This window comes from Lagenorhynchus albirostris, chromosome 9 (assembly GCF_949774975.1).
Source record: "Lagenorhynchus albirostris chromosome 9, mLagAlb1.1, whole genome shotgun sequence".
NCBI classification, from domain to species: Eukaryota; Metazoa; Chordata; class Mammalia; order Artiodactyla; family Delphinidae; genus Lagenorhynchus; species Lagenorhynchus albirostris.
The window spans coordinates 44,778,232-44,802,225 of NC_083103.1; the positions used below are offsets into that span (position 1 = coordinate 44,778,232).

Here is a 23,994-nt window from a genome sequence, read left to right on the forward strand (position 1 = left end):
AGCTCCCTCTGCTGGCCCTTTCCTCTCCTTCACCCGGGAGGAAAACCATCCAAGTGGCCTTTGCTACCGGGACACTGAAAATCCCCTTAGAAGCACAGGTCACAGGCCCAAGGAGCTCTGTGTGGCATTTCCACTTGGGAGCGCCGGTCTTGGACTTGGAACAGGTGTAAGCCTACCTGTGCCACATACCTGCCGTCAGCATCCCCATCTCTCCTCGGCTCTGCTGGCCGAAGCCCCAGGCAGCAGTGGCTATTGGCCTGCAGCCTTGGGACGGCAATCTGCAGGCCTCATTCGTCTGGAGAGTTTAACAACTCAAGAGGTGCTATCACAGGCCACTGAGGAACTGGGGGCAGGGGAGGCCACAAGTCCTGAGAGTGGGCACTCACTGCCCAGAATAACAAGGCCGGAAGCTCCAGGCAGCTCAGAGCACAGCCATGAGATCACAAACATTGTTTCCATCTTTGGCGGCTCCATACGCACCCAGGGGACCCTCCTATCCCCAGAGCCCTGGGCTCTGCTTCTGTTTGTCCTCCAGCCTTCAGCCACCATGTGGCTGGCAGCTCCCTCGCCCTGAGGCTCACAGGCTTATTTAAAAAGCCAGCCATGCGAAGGACCATTCCTGACCCAAGGAATGGGGCACTGATGGTGGGGTTTCTAGCACCTTTACAGGCTGGGAGAGGAGCGGTCTTCCTGGTGCCCCTCAGATGTCGTGACTGTCCCCGCCCCGAGTGCTGCCCCGTGAGACTGAGGGGTCACAGAGCCATAGAACCGAGGGAAGAGTCCAGCCTGAGGTCACCATCTGAAACGTTGTCTTTCTTTTCCTAAAAAGGAGCACATCCTGCTAAGAAATCAGAACTTAGTGGGGCTCAAGCTTCCAGACCTTAGTGAAGCGGCTGAGCAGGAAAAAGGTAGGTGGGATCGGGGAGATGCTCTCCTCAGGCTGGGGATAGATTCATTTTCTCCAGATCAAAGAAGGTGAACGTGTAAACACTGCACATCCTGTCAGGGCCTTTGTCCATCCCAGTGGCGAGTGTGGGCCAGACGCAGAGCAGGCCCTCAGTAAATATTTGCAAATGGTTGAATAAGTGAATCAGATGGCGTTTCCTGCCCACTCAGAAAACCTCTAAACTTGTCTTCTTCCAACCAGCCCCCCTTCTGGACCCCTCCAGCCCTCCCTGAGCCTTGTTAGCACCTAGTGGGTCTGGAAGGGTGACCCAGGCCTGAACTTCTGATGCTTCCTTTTCCTTTTCCTCTCACACCCAGGAAGCCACCCAGATAGAACAGTTCCTCTTTCTGAGACATCAGAGTCATCTCTTGCTTTCTAATCTGCTGTCACTACAAAGTCCAGACCCCAGCCCTTCCCTCCTGGTGGCTGTAAGGCCCCACCCACCCACTTGCCAGACTCGCCTTCAGAAAGTAAAACTTGGGGTCTCTTGCCTCACCTCCACCCCAGCTCCCATCTCCCGACTCACTTCTCCCAATGGCTCACGCTACTCGTGGTCATTCTCAGCATAGAAACCTTCTGCTTAAGGATTGTTCTGTGGCTGTGTCCAGGGTGCCACCAACCATGTTGGAAGCCCCCAGTCTGAAATATAGTAACTAACACCTACCTATTCAACATGGACAAGAAGATTCCCAGAAGTAAAACATCCAACAATTATTTTTTTTTTTGGCAATCCAAATTTATTGAACTACTGATGCTAAGTTATGCAAAATTGCACCACTTTAATTAAGGCTTTTAGTTTACGTTTGGCCACCTCAAAAGGAGTTGTAACATTAGGTTGGTCAATTTAAATACTGTGGCTCCCTGTTGGATAGACACACAGTGTTTACAGCCAAATGTTAGTGCATACAAAGCAACAAGGCATCGTTAAATAAAACAGCAATAGTTACTGCAACTTAGGCCTTGTGACCAATTACACATGATTAAAATTACTTCCCACATTCACATCCACAGTACTCATCCACCATTTAACATCTCAACCAAAACGTTACACATGTGAAACAATCACTAACAGGCAAAAATACTAAACCTGTATATTTGGTATTGCAAATACACTTATGCATGAGCAAGCAGGGGATTCACAGTGAGAATCTACAGCTGCAGAAGCCTGAAAATGATTTACAAAAATTGTTAAATCGTTAAAAGATTGTTTGAAAATATACACTTCTTGTTGTAGACCCCCCACTGTACACACAACTATAAACATTGTTCCCTATGTAAACAAAAAAGGAAACATATAATAAAAGATTTGAAAAGTCTGGACATTTCCTTCCCAACAGATATTAAAGGCAACGTCTTTAAGACATTATACTGAAAGGACTATCGTATCTTTTTTTTTTTTTTTTTTGCGGTACGCGGGCCTCTCACTGTTGTGGCCTCTCCAGTTGTGGAGCACAGGCTCTGGACGTGCAGGCTCAGCGGCCATGGCTCACGGGCCCAGCTGCTCCGCGGCATGTGGGATCTTCCCGGACCGGGACACGAACCCATGTCCCCTGCATCAGCAGGCGGACTCTCAACCACTGCACCACCAGGGAAGCCCAGGACTATCATATCTTAAAGACAAGATCACTGTCTCCACAGATTTTTAAAAATTAAAAAACTATATCGCTGTGTTAAAGCGCTTATTTGTACAATATAATGATAATGACCTTGAATTTATGTTTTAAAAATTCAGTAAGCTACAAGTATCAAAGAAGTGAAGTTATCTGGAGTAGTCTATATAGGAGCTCTTTGGACTGTCTTCTATTATGCTAAAATAATAGTGGTGCTTTTAGGATTTACATTATTGTACTCTCCAATATAAAGTATGGGGCGTGTTAAAGTATACAGTACACCATTTTCATACATGTACAACATTGGTGGATGAAAAATGTCTCTTAACAGTAATACTGGATTGTAGCCTCTGGTTTTACCAGCTGCATACTCTAGGACTATTATATAAGTAAAAATCTCTCTTGTGATACTGGAAAGTGATTGGAATGTGCAAACTGATGTAGTAGCTTTCATCCGCCCCTTAAAGGGTACCACCACAGAAAGTCCGTTTAAGATGTTGGTAGGTTTAACAAAGTTGGAATGCTGGCACTGTTGAATTGGGCAATAGTTCTTCAGACCTGGCTCAGAGCTACAATGCATTTAGTATATTAAAGCAGCTGACATGACGACTTTTTGTGGGCCTTCCCAGGCACTGGAGTTTTTCCGTTAATTTGCCACACTAGGTCATAAAAGATCTCATTAACATTTATTTTTGATTTTACAGAGGATTCTAAGAACGCACTGTTGTTCCATTGTCTTGCTGAATTTTGACCTTGTTCCTTTCCTACAACTCTTTCATCTTCCAAGTCACACTTATTACCAACCAGAATCATTGGAGCATCATCAGTGTCTTTAACTTGAAGAATCTGTTATCTCAGATCTTGTAAATCATTAAATATGGACTGTGCTGTGATGGAATAAACGAACGCAAAGCCTTGTCCGTTTTTCACGTACAAATCCCTCATTGCTGTAAATTGTTCCGTTCCTGCAGTATCCAAGATTTCAAACATACACTGTTGTGCATTACTTCAACTTGCTTTCTATAAGAATCTTCTATCGTAGGATCATATTTTTCAACAAAAATTCCTTGAACGAATTGTACAGTCAGAGCAGATTTTCCAGCTCCTCCTGAGCCAAGAACGACTAGCTTATACTCACGCACGGTGCAAACTTGTAAAATCTAGTACTTCTCGCACTGTCACCGGGTCCCCGCAGCCAGCGTCGCCTCGCGCTCCCTTCCGGGTCGCTGCTACCGGCGCTGCCGCTCCGGCTGGCTTACACGCCGGACTCTCCAACAATTTTTTAAAGTACTAATTTAAAAAAATTATTCATCTTTAGATGAAATCTTTGGGAAAATATGATATACTTCTCTACTTTTAATTTCGAACTTGTTTATTAAAGCAGATTTAAAACCCTAGGAAAAGATTTATCTTAAAATTTCACCCGCAACCCCATAAATTCTGAAAAAGCAACAGTTTTTACTCTTTCCAGTATTTACCCTTATTTATAATTTTTTCACAATTGATTTGGTGGTGTAGATGTAACTCCCTGTTTCTACCTTTTTTTTTTTAAGATTTAATTTTATTTATTTTTGGCTACGTTGGGTTTTTGTTTGCTGTGCGTGGGCTTTTTCTAGTTGTGGTGAGCAGGGGCTACTCTTTGTTGCGGTGCACGGGCTTCTCACTGCGGTGGCTGCAGAGCACAGGGTCTGGGCGCGTGGGCTTCAGTAGTTGTGGCTCGCAGGCTCAGTAGTTGCGGCGCACAGGCTTAGTTGCTCTGCGATGTGTGGGGTCTTCCCAGTCCAAGAATCGAACCTGTGTCCCTTCCATTGGCAGGCGAATTCTTATCCACTGTGCCACCAAGGAAGTCCCCTGTTCCTACTTTTAAAATACTTATTTCACGACTAATTCCATTATAGTTTGACTTGTCCTCATATTTATCATTTAATGGGTGCATAGTTTCCTTTTGTATTGATGTGTCTATTGTTGGGTATTTCAGATGTTTACAGTTCTTTTAACTATGATTAACAACACTACTATAAACAACTTTGTACTTGTAGGTTTTTTTTCTTTCTTCCTCTAAGTTACTCTCTTGGGATAAATTCTCAGGCTTGAGAGTCACGGGGTCAAAGTGTAGGAATATTTGTAGGAATATTTGCGTTTACCATATTGCCTCCAATGGGTGATGCTCCCTGTAGACTGAGTGAGGGGTCTTCTCACTAAACACTACCTGCACTAGACTTTGCTTTGCTTTGCTTTTGCTCCTTATTGGCCGGAATGTAATGAGAACAAGATGATCCAAAATAACAATTACTACTATTAGTAGTAGTAGTGCGAAATACCGTTCCATTATTACTTCAATTAATTTGCTTAAACTTAAAATTTTAAAACATTTTTTTCTTAATGGGTGAATTAACTATTTATTTCTTTACTCATGTGTTCATTTGGGTCTTGGGTTTTTTGTTGGTCATACATGTAGACCTTATAGATAGTAACCGTTCTTTGGCTGTATTTTTTGTCAATACTTTTTCATTTGCCTTTGAACAAATTTTGTATTATTTTAGAGAGACCATAAAGTTTTTATACAGTAATTTTAGCCTATCTTTTCCTTTGAAAATCTTCTATTATTTAAATCATTATAAAAATATTACTTCTCCTTAATTGAGATAGCAAATCTATTTTCTGGTAGTTTATCTACAGTTTGATTTATTTATATTTATTTTGCTAATACCTCTGAAATTTGCTTTAAGATATAGGTATTTGAAGACTTAAGATTCTGTTACCTCAATAATATTTTAATAGTGTTTATATTTCTTATTACATTATGGCTTAGATAATCATACACTGCATCTTTTTTTAATGTATAGCAAAGACTGGTTCTGGGCCCTTGATTCTGTTTTATTCTGATCAGTATTGTACCATTTTAATTACTGCTGCCTTATAATATGTTCTAGTGTACAGTGGGTTACTTCTCCCCCATTGCTCTTCTTTTTCAGAGTATTCATTATATTCTAGATACAAAGATTCAGTGCAAATTAATAGAGCAACTGGACAAGAATTCAGGAGATTGGAGTTCATGGCCAGACACCACTTAACGGTGTCCGGTGTCTTTAAATATGTTCCTCAGCCTCTGTGGGCCTCTGTTCCCTATTGGACTAGGACACTTCAGAAAGCTCTTAACTGTAACCTAAGATTTATGGATTCCAGGTCTTTTCCAGTTTTGCCTCTCACCTACCTATTCTTTAAGTGAAATTTATGTCATCTTATACAACATTTTAATTGTGATTTAATTGTGATTTAATTGTGATTGCTCTAAGGCCACACACTGGATTCAGAACTGTCCTAGTTTTGTTTGTTTTACATAGATTTTGTTCATAGATTTTTCAGTTATTTAGTTTGCAAACATTTAGTTCTCATTCAGGCACGTGGTTTGTCCCTCTATTAATTTAAGTATTCCTTTCTTTTTCCTGTACTAGATTTAAGGATCTTTGTAAAGCTCTTCCATATCTCTTATTGAGACAAATTCTACATGATTTATATTTTTGCTTATTTATGAAGAAGACTTTTTTCATTAGATTTTCCTAACTGATAATTAGTGTCATAGATGAATGCTGCTTGGTATTATACATGTTTCTTGTATAATAAATATTACTGTTAACAAATGGTAGTGATTACAATAGTGGTTAAGTAGCATGATTATTATAACTAGGGTGATTACTATGTACCAGGACCCATGCTAAGCATTTGACAATATTTCGCTTAATGCTTACAACAACCCTGAGGGGTGGGTCTTATTATACCCATTTTGCAGATGAGGAAATTGATTCAGGGAGATGGTAATTAACTGCTAAAGCCAGGATTGGAACCCAGATGTGTCTAAATCCAAAGGCTCTTGACCACTTTGCAAAATACCTCATTTTTTCACATTCACAATCTGTTATTTTATTTTATCAAATTCACTATTTGTCTTAGTTGTGTGCTTGTGCATGTGTATGTGTCTTTCTCTTGTATATCTGTATATGGTTTATTATTTTGGCAACATTCTCTAATATGACAATGGTGATAAGGAGAACTCTTGCCTTTTTTCTGTTTTTAATTGAATTTTTTGTGTGTTTTTCTTTCAAGGACCATGTTGTACCTAATTATTAAATAGATGCACTATTTTAACTTTTTATTATTATTTCATATTTATATTATCACTAAATAGAAGAACATATAATATGTAGAAAGATAAAATATAAAAATATATTATTTCATGTATTATTTTATATTTTTATTTTTCATTATTTTAAGGAAATATATTCTTCTCTTCTGAGTTTTAAGATTCATGTTGAATTTTGTCAATTTGCATATCTATTTAAAGAATCATATAAATTATATCATTTAATATATTAATTAATAATTTTCCATATATAGAAATAAACACTTATGGTCCTGCAATAAAATGCATGTGATCATGGTGTACTTTCTTTTATATTTACTACCAAATTTTCTATGTAAGTAACTCTTTTAAAGTATTCTGCAACCTTCCTGCTTTAATTAAGATAAAATCTAAGTTGCTTTGACATGAGGCCCCAAAGTTTGCTAACCTATAGGAGAGAGAAGATTGTTTCATGCTTAAGTAACAACTCTAAGGTGAGCTGTCGGGTTACAGGTGGCTCTGCTCCATGTGATCATTCGGAGACCCTGGTTTCTTCTCTGTTGTCATTTTGCCATCCCCTGAGGTATTACACTTGTCTACATGGTTGAAGCTGGATCATGGGTAAATCTGTGTTCCAGTTTGTAGGAAGGTGAAACAATGGAAGTTCAGAGCAGGCTTTTTTTTTTTTTTTTAAGTAAACTGGGAGTTGCATATCTCTTTTTAGCTCCCAGTTCATTGGTGATGATGTGGCATGGCAATACCTAGCAGCAAGGGATACTGGGGAATGTTGTCACTAGCTGGGCTGCTGGCCATATGTCCATATTAAACTCCTTTCACATGGAAGCTGAGGAGGGCAGATTTTGGTGGATGACCAGTTGTCTCTGTCACATTGTCTTTCTTACATAACAATATTAGAAAGTTTCTCATTTAGTGCATATGGAGCTTTTAGTTTTTTAATAAAATTTAATACTGCTTTGTAGCATTCTGTGGTATGAGGAACTATATAAATTGTTTGACCTTTCTCTTATTGATTACTATTTAGGTTGTTTGTATTCTTTCTCTACTATAAACGATGTTATAATGAACATTCTCCATGATATATCTTTATAGAAATGCATGAGTTTTTCCATGGGATAGTATCTTAGAAGTAGAATTGCTTGATCAAAAGGTATTTATATTTAAATATATATGCATATTGCCAAGTTAACTTACAAAAAATTATAACAATGTAGACATCCACTACTACAGCAACACCTCACTATCTAATACCAACAGGGAACAAGATGGATCTTAGAAATAAAATTACCAGGTAAATGAGTTTGATTCCTATAAACACTAAATTGTAAAAAATTAACCATGGAAGGTGTTCAGTAAAGGTAGCCTCCCTCCCACTTTTCTCTCATTTCTAGAATCTGAGTGGTTGAAAGCTCAAGCTTCCCCACTTACCAGCTGCATAGCCTCAGGCAAGTTTCTTATGCTCTAGATGCCTTGTTTGTTCATCTATTAAAACGGGGGTAAGAATAGTACCTACCTCACTGAGCTGAGGTAATGTTTTTATGCAATACTGGTCTTTATTCCAGCAGGAACCTGTCATACATTTTAATTCCTGTCATCAAGGTTGTAGAATTCTTTCTTGGCAGCTAAGTGGGACATTGTACTCTGTGCTCCACAGTATATAGGGCAGTCTGGAGATGTGGCGGGCAACCACATGTGCTTGATCAGCAGGGTTATGACTTCCATTTCCTACATTCTGAAAGCTCCATCAAAGAGCCTCGTCCCCGCCTGTACCTGGGACCAAAGGTATTGTAAACCCCCGCTGGGAGCTAGAGAGTCTGGCTCCCTTAACAGGTTCTAAATACAACAGTGCATATGAGCTCATTGGGAAAAACTCAAATCTCCTGATGATTGTTGGCTGTTCCTTTGGGAGATGGGGAAAATCTAGAATATTCTGGAGTCTTAAGAACTTTGGCTCTCCTTCAGTTTCTGAGGACTTGGAGACTCTCTTCCCTGTTGCATCTGGTCTTTCCAACAAGCCAACCAGTTCTCTTCACAGGGACCCTTTGAAGGATGTTTGGGTCTTGATCATCTGCAGGTCATTTCAAGCCAAAGACATGAGGCTGACTGTGGACCAGTTCCTGGGCTGCATGTTGGGGGTGCAGAGGTGAAGGAGACTCAGGCCCTGCCGTCATTACCAGTCCCTTGGCTCCCTCAACAACCTCCTATCCCATCCCTCTGCTTGCACTCCTGACCTCCTCACCCAGTTCAATCCACCATCCGCAGGCAGCGAGAGGAATCTCTGAAATGCAAATCTGGTTCAGCCTCTTCAGAGGCTTCATTCTCCTCTCAAAATGAGCACTAGAATCCTTAGTAGAGCTTAAGAGGCCCTGTGCGATTAACCCTGCTCACCTCCCCAGCATCTTCTAGGACCACTCTCCTCCTCCCTCTCAACGTCTTGGTCTTCCTTCAGCAACTCGTTCCTCCTCCTTCTTAGGCTTGGCACATGCTGTTCCCTCTACCTGCAGTGTTCTTCCTCTCTTCCTCTTTGCCTAATGAACTCCCATTCAGTCTCTAGATATCTTCTCAAATGTCACCTTCCTAGGGAAGACTTTTCCAGCACGCTCCAGATGCTTCTCCCTTATAAAATCTATCACAGCATGAAAAGTAACATTTGGGTATTTCTCTAATTAATCTGTCCTGCCAGGTAACAAGCTCCCAGAGGACAGTGACACATCTGTTTTGCTCAGCATTATATGCCTAGCTCCATGCTCATTGCCTGGAGCATAGTAAGCACTAAATAAATATTGAATAAATTAATGAGCTCACCCTCACCTTGTAGGAGAGGAAATACAAGGGTAGACAATGTTATTACAATACATTGTGTCAAGACTTTAAGACCATAAAGTACCTAGGAACACAGAGGAATACTCAGCCAGCTCAGTAGGGGTGAATGAGTCAGGGCAGAATCCTTAGAGGAGCAGCTTTGAGCTGAGGAAGAGAAGGGCATCCCAGGCAGAGGGAATAGCAGGAGCAAAGGCACTCAGGCATCTTCTAGCACTTGGCCTGTTCCAGGAACATAAGGAATCCCAGGTGAACCAAGTGTGAGCCATGTGTCCCAAAGAGATGGGCAGCAAGGGTGGAGTGGAGGTGGGAATCAGAGAAGGTAAAGTCTTTGAGGTCTAATTAATGAGTTTGAACTTCCTTTAGCACCCCTTGCAAAGCCAGAGAAGCCTGTAGGTAAGGAAGCATGAGGATCAAAGCTGAGTCTGAGAATAATTCTTCTGGACAGTTTATGAAAGCTGAGGCTAGAGGTGGGGAGACTAGGTAAGAGAGTATGGAAGCAGCCTGGTGAGAGGTGATGGGACTGTAGACTGAGATGGACAGGAGGGAACGTGGGGAGGATAGGTTTGAGAGCCATTTGGAGGTCAGCTTGGCAGGACTTGATGAGGGGATGGGGTGGAGAGGGAGACCAGAAAGACCAACAGGTGTGCATCTGCACGGCCAAGGGGGTGATGGTGCTATTAATCAGGGTGGGGAGCACAGAAGAAGGAGCTCCCTTAAGGAGAAAGACAATGCGTTTGGGTTTGGACATCTGAATGCCTGTGGGAAGAAGCCTGGATGTCGCAGTCTGACAGAACTGGCTTTGCATCCTGGCACTACCAGTATCTAGCTGGGATCCTGGGGAATCTACTTAACTTTGCTGAGCTTCGGTTTCCTAGTTCACAGCATCCCCAGAAACTGAGCTTAGCAATATTTGCTCTGCAAGGCTATTCTAAGGAGTAAATGAGAAAGTGCATCTAATGCAAGCTTATGTTTGATCAATGGTGGCTGTTGAAGTGGTTTTTGTTATCCTGATCCAGAGGGTAATGTCTAGGACGTGGCTGGATATCTGGACCTGGACGTTGGGAGAGGTGTGGGCTGAGGCAGTCCTTCCAGACACCCCAGTCTGGGGCTCAGGGCCCTCAGGTCTCGGGCAAGGAGAAGGCCTCCCTGAGAAAATAGATCAGAAGAGAGTTGATCCCCAGGTCAAATATCTTTGACCTTTTGGGGGATCATCCTGGACCTCAGCACATCTTTAACCAGAAGCCCCCAAAGTTACTTTTCCAAGTCCTGGAGATTGCCAGAAACAAAAGCTTTCATTGGAATGAGGTGGTATAGGCAGATATTTTTAAAATAATTTTACTGTTTTTATTAAAAATAGCTCGTCGATTTTCAAAAAATTCAACCAACAGTGAAAAATACAAAGAAGAAAGTAAAAATCGCTTACATCAAACATCCCCTTTCCCACAAATACAGAAGGAGTGAGGGAGATTATAGATTGCTCCATATACTTTTTTTTAATAAAAAGTATGAAAATTTAATTGAACTTGAATTAAAGTGAAGTGAAACTGTAGGGCTTGCTGAATTTTGGTAATTGCTTCCTCCAAAAAAAAAAAAAGGTTAGTTTTAAACAGTTTTAAAATAGATATTATGAAATGCATTAAGGGTTTGGAGTCATTGAGGTTCGTTTTTATATTACATATTTCAAGTTTGGATTATTGCAGGGAAAGATGAGAACGGCAGTATTTCTTCCCACTTTCATATTTCTTCCTAACCTTTCCATCTCCACCTATACAAATGATAAGTTATTCTTTTTATACTCTCAAGGTTGTAACATTTACATTCCATTCTATAACCATAATTTCCATAGTTGTTTAACTTTAAGCTTATATGTAAGCGAATTTAATGTTCACCACCAGTCCCTTTACTGTGGCTCACAATTCCCAAGCTTATGATTTTGATTTATGTCTTGTTTAGCTGGATTTCATCATCCAATAGTTTTCCTAGAAGGGCTTAGAGGTGCATTTTCCTTGAATTCTAGCATGTTTGAAAATGTTCTTTTTCTTGAAGGACAGCTTAGATGGTTATAAATTCTAGATCACTCTTTTCCCCAGAGCTTTGTAGATGTTACGCTGTATTCAGTGTTGTAGAGAAGTCTGAGACCAGCTTATTTCCAGCACCTCTCAACCCTTACCTTTCCCTGTAGGTTACTTACTCTTTCTATGAGGGTAGTTGGAGAAGCATTTTTATGTTCATATATAGCTATGGATCTATATAAGGTATATATACATTCATAGAAAAGAGTAAGGTTTTATATATATGTATATATATATTTTTTTTTCTTGGTGTGCTTTTTCAGTCTGCAAGTTCAGCTTTTCTCTCAGTGGAGGAAATTTTTTCTTCTCTTATGTCTTTGAATGTGTTCTTTGTTCCTTTTGTTTTTTCACTACTTCAGAGCCACCGTAATCTGTAAATTTCTCCTCAGTGTCTCCACTGTAGGTCCATTACTCTACCTCTCAATACTTTAGTCTTTCTTTCCTTCTTTACTTCCTTGTGCTCATCTCAATCTCCCCCACTAATTCAGCTTGAGGCTCTATCTGTTTTACTCCTGCATATTTCCAACATATTGGTTAGTTCTATATTTTTAGAATTTTTTGCTTCATTTTGTTATTTTGGTCTTCAGTTTATTTCCTTAAATTGTAATCTTCTTCCATTTTGTGCGATCCTCTCATCTCACCTCTGATTCCTATTTTCATTTTTTCAGGTTCTAATTTCTCCTTGAGTCAAGACATTTGTGGTATACATTTTGCACAAAAAATGCATTTTATGTGTTTCTTGCATCTATGTTTCTATTCTGACATCTGTCTCCAGCATGTTTCTATTCTGACATCTGTCTCCAGCATGTTTCTTTTCTTCTTTCCTTTATACCTTCCTCTCCTCTTTCCTTCCTCTTTTGACTATACTATTTTTGTGTAGTTGCCATGCCATTTGTTTTCATTTAATTTTTTTTTTGATATGGACATTTCTACCTGGATTTTCTCTTGACCTAGATATATTGTGTAGGTCAATTTTCACTGACTTTTTCCTACCTTTTCTGAGATCTCTGTCCTCCTGGCAGCTCTTAGTTGAGGACTGGGTATTTTGTGTCTGCGTTGTCACTGCTTGGGTGGTGGGGAAAAGAGGAAGTTCAGCTGGTGCTGTGGATAGTGGTGTTGTGGGTTGGTTTCTGCTCTTTTTCTATAACTTTGTTAATAGTCTAACACTTGAATTTATTCCACTGAAGTGGGGGCATATCTTATTCCCTTGGGTGGGCAGTAGTGGGGCATGGATTATTTCACCAGTTCAGGGTAGAATTATAGGGACAATCTGCCCAGGTGTTTATTTTCCACACTTAACTCAACTATTCCCAGCAGCCACTCTCACTCCCCTGCCAGATAAAGGACAGAAAAGATAGACAAAATCCAAAGAGTTTGGCCACTCTGCTATTTCTCAGAAGTGCAGGATGGGGGTAGGGGTTGTGACAGCTTCAGTTGGGGTTTTCTATGTGTCTCCTGTCACTCACTCTATCAGAAGGGATTGTTTTATTTGTTTTCTCTTACTTTCCTTTCTGGTAAGTCCCTCTGTGTTGTTTGAGATCATCAGCTCTGGTAGAATACTATGCTGTCATTCTGCTTCTCCTCTCCCCTCCTCCTCAGTACGAAAAGCAAATAGCAGCACAGGCAGTTTTTTGTCTTGTTGGAGTGTTCTTATGGTGGGATGGATGTCCTTCTACTCTGGAGAAACTTTCTGAATCGCCTCTGCAGCTGCCTGCCCACCCCTCGGTCCACTTCTCTTCCGGCTCTGTAGTCACAAAAGTGACTACAAAAGTTTGTCACAACGTTTCCTCTCACATCTTCCTCTCAGTACTGATTCTTTGAGGGAGGAAGAAAGGGTTATCAAGGGTGGGAGCTCTACATTTATTTCTAGTAAGTTCTGTTTTTCTCTGGCCATTATTTTTAAAGATTATTGCCTTTTCCTGTTGCTGGTCTATTTTTAGTTGACTTTAAATTTTTTGTTGTTATTGTTGTTAATTTGGTTGAGATCAGGAGGGTGGCAGGTTCTGGGATCACTCTATTTATTTATTTATTTATAATTTTTATTATTTATTTTTGGCTGCGTTGGGTCTTCGTTGCTGCGAGCGGGCTCTCTCTAGTTGTGGCGAGCAGGGGCTACTCTTCGTTGTGGTGCGCGGGCTTCTCATTGCAGTGGCTTCTCTTGTTGCAGAGCATGGGCTGTAGGCACGTGGGCTTCAGTAGTTGTGGCATGAGGGCTCAGTAGTTGTGGTTCACTGGCTCCAGAGCACAGGCTCAGTAGTTGTGGCACATGGGCTTAGTTGCTCCACGGCATGTGGGATCTTCCTGGACCAGGGATCGAACCAATGCCCCCTGCATTGGCAGGCGGATTCTTAACCACTGCACCACCAGGGAAATCCTGGGATCACTCTTAAGACAGCCATTTTAGCAGGGCTAGAAACCCATCCCTTTTTGGGGAGTGGGGTTCTACCTAGCGGACTTTTCTAGGCAAAATCCCCTCGTATGACTTCCCTGTGATTATTAGACCTCATACGGTTATGTCAATCATAGATTCTCAGGAGCCCACTGCTTCATTATCTCTCTGCTGAGTGCAGTGGGGAATACATAAAGGTAGAGTGTGACCAGAGGCACCACAAGGTTTGCCATCTGTCACATGGAAACGTCAGACAGCAGTAAGTGTCAGGACAGAACCCAAGAGGTGACAGGTAACTAAGAGAACTAGCTACCTGATATGAGTCGAATCTCATATCCAAAGAAGGATCGCTGACTGCCCTGACTCTGACAGATGGTCCTCCGGACTTTGCTGGATTCCTTGAGTACCGGGAAACTCGTGAACACTGTTCAGTTATCGGGAAGCTCAAAGTATTTAAACATTGTTTACCTGGAGCCAAACTATACCTCCTCTTCTCTCTGCATGGTCTCCCTTGGTGAGGCTTCTAATTCACATGACTCCCAATCTTAGCTCCATTTAGATGGCTACCGCAACCTTGCCCGTAGTCCTGATCTCTGGCCTGGACTACAGTTCTGGAAATCTGTTGGGTCAAACCCATGAAAGACGGCAAAACATGGATAACTAAAAGTCCTGCGTGCAAATGGAAAATAACCATCGTATGGGACAAAGATACCTGATTTGGTTCAAGTAAAAGAGATTCAAGGCTTTTAATCCTAAATGTGCTGTGAGCCCATAGTGTAGGGCACAGCAAGTCAGTGCTAAATGAATAACTAATGTCAATGCCAAGACCACTTGCCACGGTGCTCCTGAGCTAAGAGCTTGTTAGAGCACATCTGGGCTTCTGGGACAGCAACAACCAGAATGTGTGCAGTCAGGGGGTGGTATCTAGAGGCCGCAGTGAACAGTTGGGAAAATCGGGCTACAACCCGGAGAAGGGAAGCTTTGGAGAGGTACAAGAGCTGTCTTCAAGCAGGAGAAAAATTAGTGGGAAAGAGAGAACTTGGTTTGTTCTTTCTGCCTTCAGAGCACAAACCCACGACAGGTTTAGGAGATTTAAAAAAAAAAAGGCTATTTATTGGTTCTGTTGACGAGGAGGCATCTATTTCTGAGATCTGTAAAAGATCTAATGACCTTAGCTTTACTCTGGAAAAACCCTGTTTCCACTCCTATCTATGGGGATGTGGAACCAGATGCTGATTTCTAAGTAGGACACAGATGATAGAACTTCTGAATTCATCTGAGGAAGAATAGTTGGGCAGCAGGCCTCTTGAGAAGCCTGCCAAAGAGAGGGGACTTTTCCAAACTTCATAGCCAAAGAGCCAACAATTTTCCAGTTGCCAGAAACCAACCTCAGACCCCAGACACAAGAGCCTGCTTGGTACTATGGAGAGCAATGGGAAGAACATAGAACTTAGAGCAGATAGAATTATTTGAAGCCTATACTATTTACCAGTTCTGTGACCTTAAGCAAGTCATTAACTTGCTGAGTCTTAGTTTACCCACCTGAAAAATGGGATGATTAAGGTCTAGCTCATTGGGTCATTGTGAGGATAAAATAACAATTATAAAGCCCCTGGCATATAACCAGGTTCCAATAAATGTTAAAGCTTACCCCCGAAGCAAATTGCCAAGAGTATTACATTTTATAAATTAAACACTTTTTTTTTTCAGGGCCCCCTTCTGAACTCTCCCCAGCTATTGAGGAAGAAGAGTCAAAGAGTGGCCTGGATGTCATGCCCAATATTTCTGATGTGCTGCTTCGCAAACTGCGGGTCCACAAGTCTCTCCCTGGAAGGTAAAATTGGAGCATGGGTTGCACAAGACCCCACATTGGGTGGCCCCTGTATTCAATTGTAGATAGGACACAGGAGCACCAGACTTGACTTTTGACCCCAGAAGGGTCAAAGTCCAATAGTTCAGACAGGACTAATGCACCCAAAACAAAAAGAATAATAAAGGGCCAGGTGAGGTGGTTCGAACTCAAAGAGGAGCAGGTGGGGTTCATAGGTGAACAATACCATCAAGAAAGTGAAAAGACAACCCCCAGAATGGGAGGAAATATTTGCAAAGCACATATATGATAAGGGACTTGTTTCTATAATATATCTTCGAAGAACTCTTATAACTCAATTAAAAAAACAACTAATTTTAAAATTTTTTAATTGAAGTGAGGTTGATGTACAGTATTATATGTTACAGGTATACAACAGAGTATTCACAATTTTTAAAGATTATACTCCATTTATAGTTATCATAAAATATTGGCTATATTCCCTGTGTTGTACAATATATCCTTATAGATTATTTTATACATAATAGTTTGTACCTCTTAATCCCCTACTCCTATCTTGCCCCTCCCCACCTCCCCCCAAACTGGTAACCACTAGTTTCTTCTCTATATCTGTGAGTCGGCTTCTTCTTTTGTTATATTCACTAGTTTGTTGTATTTTTTTAGATTCCACATACGTGGTATCATACAGTATTTTTCTTTCTCTGTCTGACTTATTTCACTTAGCATAATACCCTCCACGTCCATCCATGTTGCTGCAAATGGCAAAATTTCAATTCTTTTTTATGGCTGAGTAGTATTGACAACTAATTTTTTTAAGTGGGCAGAAGATTTAAATAGACATTTCTTCAAAGAATATATATGGGGGTCAATGAACACATGAAAGGATGCTCAGCATCAGTAGTAATTAGGGAAATGCAAATTCAAGTGGTTTATCATGAATAATAAATGATAACTTCATTAAATGAATGATTTATCATTTATCATAAATGATTAAAATGAGATATAATTTTATATCCCTAGAATGGTTTTAATAAAAAAGGTGGGAAATAACAAATGTTGGTGAGGATATGGAGGAATTGAAATTCTCAGTAAAATGGTACAGCCACTTTGGAATAACAGTTCATCAAAAAGTTAAACAGGGCTTCCCTGGTGGCGCAGTGGTTGGGAGTCCGCCTGCTGATGCAGGGGGCGTGGGTTCGTGCCCCGGTCCAGGAAGATCCCACATGCCGTGGAGCGGCTAGGCCTGTGAGCCGTGGCTGCTGGGCCTGCGCGTCCGGAGCCTGTGCTCCGTGGTGGGAGAGGCTACAACAGTGAGAGGCCCGCGTACCGCAAAAAAAAAAAAAAAAGTTAAACATACAGTTATTGTATGGCCCAGCAATTCCACTCCTAGGTATATAACAAAGAGAAATGAAAATATATGTCCACACAAAAACTTGTACGTGAATGTTCAATAACAAGCATTTTTCATAATAGCTAAAAATGGAGGCAAACCAAATGTCCATCAGCTAATAAATAAATAAAATCGGATATATCCGTAAAATGGAATACTATTCAGCCATAAAAATGAAATACTTATATATGCTACCAGATGAATGAACCTCAAAAACATTTTGCTAAGTGAAAGAAATCAGTCATGTGTTGTATGATTCCATTTATATGAAATACCCACAATAGGGAAATCCACAGAGACAAAGTAGGTTAGTCATCGTATAGGGCTGGGGATTGGGGGAGTGACCACTAGTTGGTATAGGGTTCCTTTTTGGGAGGATTAAAAAGTTCTAAGATTGACTGTAATGATGGTTGTACAATTTTATGAATATACTAAAAACTACTGAATTGCAAATGTAAGAGCATGAGAAAAAGGAAAGAACAGTAAATGCAAAGGCCCTGGGGCCACAACAACATAAGTGTGTTTGAAGAGCAGAATGGCAAATGTGGCTGAAGAGTGGGAAGAATCCGGTAGGGGCCAGTTCGCAGAGGCCTTTGATTTTATTCTAAGGCCTATTAAGGCAGTTTGAATTCTGAGGCACATCCAGAGTGGTCTCCTTGTATGTCACCTGCTAGGCCTCCACCTTTTTGGAGGGTAATGGCTCTGCCCCTCCCTGCCTGTGCCAGTTCATGAGGCATAGCTCTCTGCTTCAGGAGCTGACCTTGTCATGTGGCTTCTTTACCTAAACCACACCTCCCTGGGTCCCCAGGGCCTTGTACATTTTTCAAAAATGCGTTCTATAGCAAAAAAGCAGAACGTGAGTAATCAAGGTAGAAAAGTAAGTTTGGTTAATAATCGATGAAAACGTAATTTTCACATAATATCCAAACAAAGCCAGGAATCAAACGCAAGCTCAGTGAGTTTGATAACCCATTTAAGCAAGATGTGCATGTCCTATATGACAGCTGAGATTGTGTTGGCTGGCCCCCAGAGGAAAGGGCCTGACGGGTGGGCCTGTGGCCAGAACTGCAAGCCTCAAACAGCTTTGCACTTGTTTATCTCGTGCTCTGTACTCTGCTGACTTGATGGGCATGGGGTCTTGTTGCCTCATCCTGACAGGAAGGTTCTCATAGTCCCTTGTCAGGGGTGAGAACCAACCCCTTGCAGAGATTGCTGACCCCTACCTTTGCTCTCGGGGTCCCTCCACACCCGTCAAAGGGAGGAAGCTGTGTTTCCTGAGAACCTTATCGATGGCATGCTGGTTGCCAAGTCCTGTGACGCCAGTAGGACTCCTCCCCGTTCTCCCACCCCAGCACAGGAAAGGGCCCGGTGCGTTATTTACATCGTCCGGGTTTCAGAGCAGGGCTTGCTTTAGTCACCAGCCAGAGCAGCAGCCGAGCAAGGGTGCAGAGCGGAGGATGCTTGCTGTGGGAACCGCACCCTCTGCACCAGCTGGGGCTCTCTTGGCCGAACTCTGATTCCAGCCATCAGAAGAGGCTCTTGCTGTGGAGAAGAGCTCTGGCCGCTCTTCCCTACCGTCTATTCTCTGGCTCACATGCACCCTTGTCACACCCCTCAGAGGCAGGAGGAGGGTCAGGCTTTGCAGACCTGGGCAGCCCCAGAAAAATTATAATGGCTGTTCAGATGTATACAACTTATGAAGTATAGAGCTTGTATAGTCTTTTATTAAGTCCTCACAGCATGCCTGTGAGTTAGTCATAATAATAAACATCTCCTGAGTGCCCGCTGAGTGTGGATGTCATATGAATATACACATATGTACATATATATACACATACATACACGTGTGGATGTCATATATAGGTGAATATAGACACATATATATACACATTTATACATACGTATATATATTCCTTATAAGACTCCTGCAAGGTAGATATTATTCCCAATTGACAGATGAGATTAAATAACTCATCCAAAGTCACACTTAGTAGAGGCACTGGTGGAGCACTGACCCCAGGATCTAATAGTTTCCACCATACTTCCTCTGCAGGAGTCACTATCTTGGCGAATATCTCACGGGTTACAGAACTCACACAAAGGGTACCCTGCATCTTTTCCATCTCGCCAGCCCTGCTTACTCTAATTCCTGGAAACACCTGGTCTGCGTGCTGTTCAAAGGCACCTTTTGGTTTATTTCAAAGGTTGGATAAAGTTCATTTGCATGTCTTTTCTTTTTCACAGTGCCCCTCCACTCACTGAAAAGGAAGTTGAGGTAAGTAACTCCAGTGTTTTATGAAATTGAGTACTTGAGCTTGAGTGGGTTCACTCAAAACATTTCCTTCTCCAGCCTCTGCTCCTGACATTTTTATACAAACATGAGAATGAGTGGCCATGGGGGGAATATGGGCATCGTGATCAGCCCTGTTGAGCTACCAAGCCCCCGACCACCACTCCAGTTAATGGAAGATTTTGACGAATTTCGTCAGGGGTGAGACAGTAGCTGGAAGTTCCACATTTCTTCAACGGTTGTTTGTTTTCTTTAAAAGTATGACTTAGATACACAGAGCAGCTGGGAGGCTGCAGAACTGAATCAAATTTATTTCAAAATTATTAAAAGATGGTCAGATTTCACGTTTCAGACTTTGATCTGGAGGAAGAAGGTGCTTTCCTTCTGAGGGTTTCAGACATAAGGAAGCCAGCTCAGCCAAGGTGGTGGCTATGCTGTCAGCTCTCCCACCTTCCCTGATTCTCCCATGATTCTCCTCGGGGCCTCCTTGTCTCTGTAGAGAAGCTGTCCCAATGGGGCTGGTGAGTGAGCTGAGAGGAATTTGCATTTCGTTCTGTCGAAGGGGTACACGGTCAAAGAGAATGCATCGGAGGTGAGACAGTGAGGACCTCCGGCACCAGCAGTAGTTTGTTTCCATGACAATTACATTGGAATTGATAGGAGGAGGGGAGCAAGAACATGGATGATTCCAGAATACTTCACTCCGGGTTGGGAGGATGGAAGATTTTACAGTTTACCCTTGATAACAAGAAAACGAACATACACTTACTGAGACCCGGTGGACCACATAAGCACAGGGAGATGGACTGTGTAAAATATCTGGCACAGATAGTAACAATTACCTGGCACACAGACGTAGAACTCACAGTCTTTGGCACACACATATCCATCCTTTCAGCTGACCCCCCCATCAGCTCTGAGAAACAGGTAGAGCAGGTAGCAGAACAAAGGAGGAAACTGAGGGATTAAATAAGTTATCTGAGATCCCAGACCCAGTGCTTAGCAGAATCAGCATTTGGAGTCAAGTGTTCTGACTGACTTCAGGGCTCTTTATATCACACTGCCATTAAGGGGATAACCCAGTTATAGAGAACTAAATATTGAGCATTATTGATAAACTTGACTGAGGCTTGGGCAAGACAGAGAATCCCCACCCACTGACGCTGGTGGTGATGGCCGCAGGCAATTTGGTTAAGGGTGCGCTCCTGTCCTCAGGTGTGTGCTGACACAATCTGTGCTCAGCATGGTGAGAGGAGCACAGGCTTTGGAATAAAATCGTCTGAGGCTGAATTCTGGCTCTGCTACTCCCTTGTGACACCTTGAACCAGTTAATGACCTCTCTGCTCTCGGTCTCTTTACCCGTAAAGTGGACATAACAGTTCCTATGGCAGAGGATTGTTGAGGGATTAAACAAGCTAAGGTGCGTAAAACTGCCAGTGCTGGCGTATAGCAGATACTCAACAGGGAGTAGCTTTCAATGTGGCCCTCATCATCATCATCATCGAGCAGTTCAGGGTCTTCAGCTCTCCGTCTGGAGATGTCTGCCCCCCGTGGGCCATGTTACATGAACTTCAGATGCTCAGGCAGAATCAACTCACCCTAAGGGTGTAAATCTTCTACCACTTGACACAGGCAAGGTAAATGAGGGCTGTAAAAATGAAGGCCATTGCTTCCTTCCTGTGTAGAGTCCATCTGTCTATTTCTCCTCCCCAGTAGTTTCCTATTAGACCAGGAATTCCATGTCTGATCAACACCACCTTTCAAAGTTCATTCATGCAGGCTGCATTTTTGGCATGGAATATTTGTTCCAGAAAGCTTCTCCTAACAGGATCATACTTGGCTTTGTTTAATCTCCTGGCAGCTTGTAAAAGCTGCTTTCAGCGTAGGATTTGGAATATTCAGATAAGATGCTGGTTGAAGTTTGCTTTGAGTCAACAGGCCTACATCTCAAGTGGGGTTTCTTTAAATACAGTGGTTTCATGTGAAATCTCCAGAACCCGCATGCCATAAATCCTAGCATGAATCCAAACTGCTTACGCAATCAGCTGTGTTGGCCCGAGTTTATCTAAACCCATATACAGGATGTTATTTTCTTGACATTCAGGAAAAAGCAAAGTGTTATTCTCTTATTCTTTTTCAGTAAAATGTGTTTGGTCTTCTGGTCCTGGGAAGGACCTGGCATGGACCTCAGGTTACTATTTCGCCATCTTTTGTGCAGTTCACTTCATTAAGGGAGAGTTTCACTTGTTCTTGGCTGCTTTGGGGGCTGGTTCCAGGAGCTGATTTAAAATCCTTGAGCAAAAACTCCACCAGCAGCCTTGCTCCCAGCACTAACTCCTCCTAGCACCTCTCCAACACTCTTGTTCCCAACAGAACGTGTTTGTACAACTGTCCTTGGCCTTTAGAAATGACAGCTACACCCTAGAATCTAGAATTAACCAGGCGGAAAGGGAACGCAACCTGACAGAGGAGAACACAGAGAAGGAACTGGAACACTTCAAAGCTTCCATTACGGTAATTGTGGAGCCTGATTGGGGAATCCTTGCAGGAGACACTTTCCCCAAGGGCTGTGCCGGGTCTCCTGCTTTTCTCAGTCACCAAGTAGAGTCTCCTGAAGTGAGAAATGGGGCCAAGGCCCTGAGCCAGGCAGTCTTCCTCAGAGCTGGGCGGAGCTGAGGCCGAGATCCCCAAGGCTTGGTTACCTCAGGGCTGTGGTTAAGGCCTCTGAGCCCTTGGCAGCCTCTCAGGAGGGGGCTGGATGACCTGGGATGGCAAAGGGAGCACCCTGGGGACCAGAGACCCAGAAGTGATTCCCTTCCTTCAGGCCAGCCAGCTACAGAGTGTCCACGTTGGGCTTCTCCAATCCCAGAAGTAGCCATCGCCTGGGCCCTGCCGAGGCCCCTCCTCTCGGCCAGGATGGGGCCAGGGCTCGTTTGTGACAGCCCTGGTCAAGTCTTGGTCTGTGAGGACCCCATGTGATGTTCCTTCTCCCTCCTCAGTCCTCAGCTTCACTCTGGCACCACTGTGAGCACCGGGAGACCTACCAGAAGCTGCTGGAGGACATCGCTGTCCTGCACCGCCTGGCTGCCCGCCTCTCCAGCCGCGCCGAGATGGTGGGGGCCGTCCGCCAGGTGAGCTCTGCTCTGTCTGCAGTAACTGGAGCAGTGATGTAAGCAGTGGCAACTACAGATACTGCTTATGGATGGCTTCCTCTGTGCCAGACATCCTACGTCCATAATCGTAGTCGTCTCAGTGTATTTTTGATGGACCACTATATTCTTGAGGTGCTCCCCAGAAAAAGCTTTCTATGGATACCTACATTTGAGAACTGCTGCATACTACCTTCCTTTCTTGGAGATTTCTAACGTATGTTGGCATAAGCAAGGCTTTGAGAAGTCCTGTAATGAAAAAGTCTGTTTAACATTACCGACATATTTCTCAAATGTATTTGAGTAAAGAATCACTTCCCCCTTCTTGTTCCCACAAAATACCTATTCAACTCCCAGGGAACTAGTATTTGGCAAAATGTGCTTTAGGAAAAACTGGTTTGTTTCATTAATCCTCCCAGCAACTCTGTAAAGTAAATAATCTTATCCCCTGATGAAGACGTGAAGTCTCAGAAAGGTAATAGCACTAGCGTGGGGCACAGCTGGGGTGCAGGCCCAAGTCTGGCTCCCTCGCAGCCACTTTGAAGTCGTGAGGCACTCAGGGTGCCACCCTGATCCAGCATGGTGTTGTGGGGTCAGACTGCCTGAGTTCTCATCCTGGCTCCACAAGGATTCACTGTGTGGCCTTGGGCCTCTGTGCTCCAGCTTCTCCAACCGTAAAATGCGGATGCTGACAGTACCTGCCATACAGGGCACTGTGCCACTTGTAAAGCACCTGGGTGTCGTTATCACTGTTGCTGTTACTGTGGACCCATGTCCTGCTGTGTGGTCTGCATGACAGGGGTGTTCCTGGGGCCCAGCCCTGGGCAGTTCTCATAGAATGAAGGAAGGACAAGCCACGGGGCTGTCCCACCCGTGTGCTTCCGGCGAAAGGGCACCCAACTCAGCAGCAGCACCCAGGAAGCCACTCCAGCTGGGAGCAGCAACAAAGGGAGGGCTTTAGGGAAGTGGCTGGTCTCAGCTCAGGGCTGTGGGGACTTTGTCCAGGGGACAGTCACTGAGCATGTCCCTCTGTGGACAGGCAGGCCGCGGGCAAGGATCTCTGAGGGATCCACGGGGTGTCAATAGAGAAGACTCTTCCCCATTTTGCACAGCCCTCGTGAAAGTGTTTCTCAGCCCACACACGGCTCACTCCAGCCTTCACCCTTCTCCAAGTGGCTTCCGTGTCTCTGTCCTCACTGTCTTCTCTGGTTCCACTGGACTAGTTCAGGCACTCATCCTCTCTTCTCTTGTTGCTCTTGCTGCCACCAGTCTCACACCCTTCAATCCAGTCTCCACTGGCGACCTGATTATGACACTCCCTTACTTTAAGACATTCGATGGCTCCCCTCTTCCTTC

At 43.0% G+C, this 23,994-nt stretch overlaps 1 protein-coding gene and 1 pseudogene across 10 annotated transcripts in view; one reads left to right on the forward strand and one right to left on the reverse strand.

The window, feature by feature from the left end:
• The window catches only part of IRAG1 (inositol 1,4,5-triphosphate receptor associated 1), a 119,494-nt gene that overhangs the window by 66,014 nt on the left and 29,486 nt on the right, over positions 1-23,994 (forward strand). For all 10 annotated transcript variants that reach the window (XR_009542429.1, XR_009542430.1, XM_060159674.1 and 7 more), the window contains 5 exons: positions 830-908; positions 15,689-15,812; positions 19,444-19,474; positions 21,863-22,003; positions 22,489-22,620. Coding sequence is in view for 8 of the 10 variants with exons in the window: in XM_060159674.1 (XP_060015657.1) it covers positions 830-908; positions 15,689-15,812; positions 19,444-19,474; positions 21,863-22,003; positions 22,489-22,620 (507 nt within the window). In the remaining 2 variants the exon portion in view is untranslated. The remainder of the gene's footprint in view (positions 1-829; positions 909-15,688; positions 15,813-19,443; positions 19,475-21,862; positions 22,004-22,488; positions 22,621-23,994) is intronic.
• On the reverse strand, positions 2,751-8,131 carry LOC132525904 (ras-related protein Rap-1b-like; annotated as a pseudogene).